At 44.0% G+C, this 7,099-nt stretch overlaps 1 protein-coding gene across 1 annotated transcript; it reads right to left on the reverse strand.

The window, feature by feature from the left end:
• Window positions 1–1,017: 1,017 nt before the first annotated feature.
• LOC149949742 (uncharacterized) lies at window positions 1,018–5,621 on the reverse strand. Its single transcript, XM_090169481.1, has 4 exons — window positions 4,742–5,621; window positions 3,575–4,676; window positions 2,586–2,793; window positions 1,018–1,389 (listed from the first exon to the last, which is right to left on the reverse strand). Exons 1-4 carry the CDS (start codon window positions 5,619–5,621, stop codon window positions 1,018–1,020), a joined length of 2,562 nt encoding a protein of 853 aa, XP_090025607.1.
• Between the last annotated feature and the right edge of the window lie 1,478 nt (window positions 5,622–7,099).

The raw sequence follows: 7,099 nt of genomic DNA on the forward strand, positions 1-7,099 counted from the left end.
ATCTATTTATATAGTGTCGAAATAAAGTTTGTTGACGGGAACGTAATGAGGAGCAATGTACGTCTTTTCAACGTGAGATGATTCTCAAAAGTTGAACTAAATAATGTTCGACTACGACTTCCTCGACTATATCCGTGTACACGCATATTTGCGATGGCATGTTATAATCTATGCGAGCTGGTCTCGAGCTTTTACCAACGGTTTTCTCGTTAGGTCCGTAGTCCAGAATATTGCTCAAACCTTCGCTCATGGTTAATATCATTTCTTTGCGGTTACTTTCGGCGTGGGCAACGTGTCCGCTTAAGCTGTCGTGAACGAAACAAGCTTCCACCCCTTTACACATCGCATTTTCGTTTATTTCTTTAATTAAATGATCAATAATGATAATGTCCGGTGGGTAGTTCTTACACTCGGGCTACCGGTCTTCCTTCAGCACCAAAATCGTGTTCCGCCGCGTCTACAATAATAATGGTTTCTTGGTCCCCTTGAAGACGACCTTGAAAATCTCGGTACTCCAGTTGACATCAGCGACGTAACTAGGAACTCCGCCCCCCCCCGCGAAAAACAACTCGGGGCCCTTTTAAAAAGCACCGATTTTAATCATAAACGTTTGGGGGCTCCTAGTTCTCGCCCCCCCCCACGCCGCGGGGTGGGCGGGGGCGCTATTTACGCCACTGGTTGACATCATATCCTTTAGCGAAAGCCTCCGCGGGTTTAAATAACCGCACATAATCGCTTACATCAATTCGACATTTCGTAGTTTTCGTCGATTTCTTTTCACGTTTGTAAATGTTCTTATAATCTTGAAGTACGTTGCGTTCATTGACGTCGACGGGCACCATCTTTATGCTACTGTGTTTGGAATGATGGTAGGCGTGGACGAAATTAGAGTTGCTATGCGTTTTGTTGTACCTCTCGACAAGGGCTCCTTTGACATCCTCGTTCTCTGAGGGGGAAATATTTGACACCCAGCCCCCGTAGGTACGTCTTCACTGGAAGGTATAAAAATTCGCGGCCTTAGTCGAATTGGACCCTGATAGGAAGGCCCTCTTGGAAAATAATCTTTAAGGCTCGAACGACTTCCGCCCCGGTTTTCCTTTTCAGACGTACGGCGAACCCTATTCTCAAAAAAGCGTCGATTCCCGTTAAAATGAACGTATATTGATCGTTATATTGCACCAACGATCTCATATCGCATAAGTCTAATTGGTACAAGTCGTAACGGTTGTGTACGTACAAACAACGACTCTTGAATTTTCTGATGACATGTTTGTGAAGAGTGAAAGCGTCGTGACCTTGCAAGAATTTTTCCACTTCTTCGAGAGACACACCGTGCTCTTTCACGGCTTCGTACAATTTCGTAGTGCCTCCTAAGAAGTTGGATGTTTGCTGTCGAAATATATGTTGGATAAGAGTCGTTCAGTTTTTTTTAATAAGCATCCCATAACCGAAGCCCTGTGTTCTCTTTGCCACTTCACAATCGTTTCTTCAGCGGCGTACTAGAATTTTAAATATTTTCTTTTTAACGATTACCGATTCGTACCCTTTTGGCGCGACGATTCTTTGAAACCTTTCCCAGCCTATGGGACGTTTTCCGACGGGTTTCAACGAATGGTAAACTTATTCCTCATATCGGCGTTGGGTTCACGGATCCCGTCGATTAAAACCTCAGCTTTTTCTTTCCACCGTACGCGTTCGGAGTCCGAAGCCAACTGTTGAAATAATTCTCTAGCCTGCCCTCTATATCTGGCGGGCAAAAGATTTATCCACGATTCGTATTGCGCAACATCCGGTGTCGTTTTCTTTACCCAACTTTTAAGTAGTTCTTCGTACAATTTCCATTTCGTACGGTCATCGGTGCTATTATCTTTTAGTATATCTTCTTAGCGTAACGTAACTTAATAGCGACCCGTTAGCGGACCCAGTAACGACGTAATGATGGGTACTAATATCGAGAAAAATCCGTTTTCTCTCTTATTTAAAGAATTTGTTTCTTTCGTTTCCAAGTTAAAATCTTAGAAGTGATTTTTCTCAGCGTATGTTTATGTTTTTTCAAAGCGAACCTTTGGGTTTTTTAAGAGGAATATTACCTCGAGTAGTATTATGAACGCAGGCGGACAGAGCGTCTAATAACCCCTTATCGGCGCCGCTTAAAAGAGCTCGACGATTACAGCCTTTTAATTTACCCAAAGCGACGGGCGCGGTATTATGCGACCTGACGACCTGGGACATCTTAGAGCGAATGACGTAAGGCTGGGGGTTTGGGTTGGTATTATTTTGAAACGTAGACTATCAGCTGTTGATCAGGAAAAACACCAGACCTGACTCGGTATTCGTCAGGGCCGTCTTTTTGCAAATCCAATACCACGTGAGAGTTCGGTAACTTGGTGGCGACACTAACACTCTCGATAAAAAATTTTGGATTTTCGAGCATAATCTGTCTAGCCAAATGAAGTATTTGCGCTTTGTCACGAACATTTTTTAAATAATATTAAATAATGGCTGTTCAGCGAAATGCCCCGGGAATCTTTATTTTGATGCGAGCCGCGGGTGAATAACTGGCCTTTCTCTCCTTTGAAGGTTACCTGCAAATCGTCGAACGCACTAATATCGGGAAGTCCTTCGCGGAAAATAACGCTATCTTTTAATTTATCTAAATTAGGTTGGTACTCGCTATAGTGCCAATAAACCTCTTCGATATTGGGTTGGAACATTTTGTCTTTGTGTTTAATTAATTGCTCGGCGAAATACGTTTTCCCGCTCTGACTCGGCCCGCACAACATTATGTTGCAGCTATGATAAAATTGAATAATGCTGGTTCGTGTCTAAAACTATAATGAAATAGGTATTAAAACCAACAAAGTTTTTATAGTTTTTATTTTTTAATTTTTCAAGCAACGATAACTTATACATGTATAAGAAAGATATACCTTTCGCGGATCACGCTCGGTCGCGTCGCGGGGGTCACGCCTGACCACACCATACCTCCTATCTAAGTTCGAGGCGTAAGGATGTCGGCGGGAAAGGGGGGCCGATTGTAACCGTACGAAACGGTTTCGTAATTGTTGTGTTGAGAACCGCGAATAATAATAATTACGCTATGAAAATGTGGATGAGTGAAAGACAAAGAACTGGGGAACACAAAAACCAAACCTTTCCGAAACAATATTTATTTAAGACTAACGACAAAATAGATTTGAAAAATATAATAAAAAGCGTGTCGCGAGACATCAAATCACGGTATTTCGAACGAGACAAAAAATGCGAGTTCCGCGTGAAGTTTGAAAAGTAGAGCCAAAACAGTTAATTTTTCAACACCCTCCCCCGGAATGAACTTGATAGTTCATTTTTATCAACTTCTAATGGGTAGACCAATTGTATCGGCCGTTTTATAACATTCCGATTTGGCAATCTCAAGTTACACGAACGCACAATTCCGTCGCTACGTCCTTTAAACAATTCGACAATTATTCCAGTTTTCCACAAAAACCGTGGAACGTTGTCTGCAATTAAAGCGATATCCCCGACTTTGAAACGCGTACCGCTCTCCACTGGTTTTCGCTCGTGAGCTGACCGTAGCTCTAGAAGGTAATCTTTGTGCCAACGATTCCAAAACCGATCCAGCAAAGTCTGCTGGTGTCTATATTTTTGGATCAGTTCTTCCCTGGAGCTGGAGACCCGTTCCGTTGCGCTGAAAATCTTTGACGGTAGAGTTGTCAGTCTTCCTTGGGTTAGGAAGTGCCCTGGCGTTAAAGGCATAGGTTCGCCTTTATCCGCGTACTGAAACGTGAGAGGACGAGAATTCAATGTGGCTGCGATTTCAGCCACCACCGTTTGCATCTGCTCCAAAGTGAGATACGCCTTCCCAATTGTTTTCCTAAGGTGGGTCTTGATGGAGCGAACCATTCGTTCGTAAAATCCTCCCCACCAAGCCGCCTTTTCTACGATGTATTTCCATCTGATTCTGGAGCTCGCCAAGAAATCTTCCACAGCCTTACTTCTAATTGCTCCAAAGATCTCCTTGAGGTCTTGTTCAGCTCTCTTAAAGGTTAACGCGTTATCGCTGTAGATAACTGCCGGAATTCCGCGAAACGACATAAATCTTCGAAGCGAATATATGAATTTTTCTGCCGATAGGTCCGTGACCATTTCCAAATGAAGTGCTCTGGTCACCGCGCATGAAAATAAAGCAATATATGCTTTAGTTTGACCCGTTTCACCCTTGACGTATACTGGACCGCAAAAATCAATACCAGTCGTATTGAAAGCTGGAGCTTTTGTTACTCGATCGCTGGGTAACGGTGCCATAATCGCGTTTCCCGGCTGACTTTTGAATTTTTTGCAAATAATGCAGAGTTTAATTCGCGATTTCACCTTCTGGCGCGACCGCAAAATCCAGTAACGCTCGCGAAGATCCGCTATAGTACCATTGATGCCCGCGTGCATCACCCGATTGTGATGGTAGTCGACGACGAGGTTCGTAAAACGATGCTTGTCTGGTAGTATCAGTGGATGTTTCTCGGCGTACGAGAAGTCCGCTTGTTGAAGGCGTACGCCAACGCGAATCAGCTCGTCCGTGTCTAGGATGGGATCTAGCGCTGATATAATTGATTTCTTGTCAACCTTTTCTCCTTTGTGTAGCTTGAAAATTTCCTCCGTGAATGTTTCACTCTGGACTAAACGAACGATGGTTGTCTCCGCCGCTAGTAAATCTTCCGCCGTCAGTTTCTGGTCTCTTTACCTCTGGCTCTGTTGGCCAGTCTAGAGATCCTTCCGACTACTCTGACTAATTTTTCAAAGTTGCCATACCTCTGCCAATCCAATACCGATACTGGAACTGGAGTCGTAGTGCATCTTCCCTGGAATGCTGTTCCTTCGGTTATCTCCTTCAATTCCGGTTCGATTTTCTTCCGAAGCTCTGTGTCATTCTCGCGATCGTCGGAATTTACTTTAAATTTCGGCCAGTTCTCTTCCGGTTGTTTTAGCCACGTAGGACCTTCCCACCATTTTTTTAAATGCGCCATCGTTTTGATTTTGAGACCCCTTGTTGGGAAATCAGCCGGATTATCGACTCCGCTGACGTGGTTCCAATCGGATGGCTCTGTAAATTTCTGAATCTCGCTAACCCGATTGCTAACGAAAGGTAAGAAGTCTTTATGGCTCTTCCTAATCCATCCCAGCGCGATAGTTGAGTCGGTAAAGTATCTTACGCGGCTTATTCTATCCCAAAAATTGTTATGCTTTATTTGGCTCGTTAGTCTGGCTCCTAATAGCGCGCCTAAAAGCTCCAGACGTGGTAAACTAATTGTCGGTTCTTCCTGATTTCCTGGTACCACGCCGTCTGATTTTACCGTCCTTTTCACTTTGCTGACCGGTGGCGCGACCCTAGTTTTCGCCGCTACTAGGATGCTTCCAAATTTTCCCGATTCGCACTCGTATCTCAAATAGACAACAGTCGCGAAAGCTTTCTCACTCGCGTCGCAAAAACACACGAGTTCTTGTGCTACAATCTTGTCTTGATCCGAATGTTGATGAAAATAGCACCTGGGTATGTTTATTTCGGTGATACGCGGAAGCTCCTCGCACCACTTTGGAAGCCAAATCTTCCGGTAGTGGATCATCCCATCTCCGATCCTTATCGTTCCATATTTGTTTCATTAGAAGTTTACCGTTAATCGTAAAAGGCGCGAGCAGTCCGAGTGGATCATATATCATAGCCACGATTTGTAGCACACCGCGTTTGGTGTTTTCCCGTTGGTCTAATTGATCTAAAAGTGATTTAATGTTGATGGAAAGTGTGTCCTGATCTGTATTCCAAGTTAAACCAAGAACTTTCGAATTCGTCCCGCCTCCTCCTTGAGGGATGTTGTTTTCCGTCCACGCTTGGCGAAGCTCCGGCGAATTCGTCTGGAACTTTCGAAGGTTCATGTTGGCGCGTTTGATGACTTCTCTCGAGTCTTTGGCTCCCGCCTAGTAAATCGTCAACGTATTTCCGTTCTCGTATCATCTTCACAGCACGCGGGTACTCGGTTTCGACCGTTTTCAAATGATGTTCCACAGTGGCGTTCAAAAGGAATGGACTACATGTAGCCCCAAAGAGGACTCGCGTGAATCGATAGGTGTCAAACCTATTCTCGGTCGAGTCGGCGTTCCATAAAAACCGTACCGCATCGCGGTCTTTCGGGTCGAGCGCTATCTGTAAAAATGCCTTTTCGATGTCTGCGGTAAATGCCACTTCGTCAATACGGAAGCTAATTAAAAGATCTAGTATATTCCGATTCATATTTGGTCCTTGTTTAAGACAACTATTGAGCGATTGTTTTCCCTGCGCGTGTGATGACCCGTCACAAACCACTCTTAGGCTAGTAGTTTCGCAATCCGTCCGTTTAACTTCCCGATGTAGTAGGTAAAATGTAGGCTTTTTTGGTTTCTCATTTTTTGGAACCTTTTCGAGTACTCCGTTGTCTATTTGCTCCTGCACTACCGCGTGATATTCTTTGTGCAAACTAGGATTTTCTCGAAATTTCTTGTAAAGATTTTCGGTTCTTCTTCTAACAACCTTCCAATTATCTTCGAGCATCTCGGTATTTGAGCTCCAGAGAAGAGGTACCTGATACCTTTCCCCTACCCATTTAATTGCATTTTCAAATTTTTCTAACGTTTCGTCATTACCTGAATCTACGAGAGTTTCCGCCGGTTTTATCCCTAAGGTCTCTAGATCCCAAAATGTCTTAATTTGATTACTTAAATTGTCCTTAACAGTCGCGACGTGCATCGAAATGCTTTCACTGACTACCATATTTGTGGCGATATGTGACTGACCTTGGAGGGTCCACCCAAACAATGTTTTTGCCGCTACCAAAGCGGGTCCTAGCCTTTCAACTCTTTTCTCGCTAACGACTCTCCAATAGTAATCGTTCCCGATTAATAGCCCAATGCGCTCGTTCTGTAGTCCAATTTCTAAACTCCCATCCGCTAATTCCATCCCCCTTTTCCTAAAGAGAGATTCGGCTTCCTCCCCGGGTACCGATATTATGGCACTGCACAATTCTGGCCGTACTAAAGCTTCAATTTCAATTAATTTGCTCGGGTCCCTAAA

Source organism: Leiobunum rupestre, chromosome 3, assembly GCF_980474605.1.
Source record: "Leiobunum rupestre chromosome 3, qqLeiRupe1.1.hap1, whole genome shotgun sequence".
NCBI lineage: Eukaryota > Metazoa > Arthropoda > Arachnida > Opiliones > Sclerosomatidae > Leiobunum > Leiobunum rupestre.

Excerpts from the sequence above, each read along its gene's own strand:
- LOC149949742 (XM_090169481.1), bottom strand. The coding sequence starts at position 5,621 with ATGATCCACTACCGGAAGATTTGGCTTCCAAAGTGGTGCGAGGAGCTT. Across the intron at positions 2,794-3,574 it reads GATTACCTTCTAGAGCTACG|CTGCAACATAATGTTGTGCG; the intron begins GTCAGCTCACGA and ends ATTTTATCATAG. Across the intron at positions 1,390-2,585 it reads GTGCGTTCGACGATTTGCAG|CAAACATCCAACTTCTTAGG; the intron begins GTAACCTTCAAA and ends ATATTTCGACAG.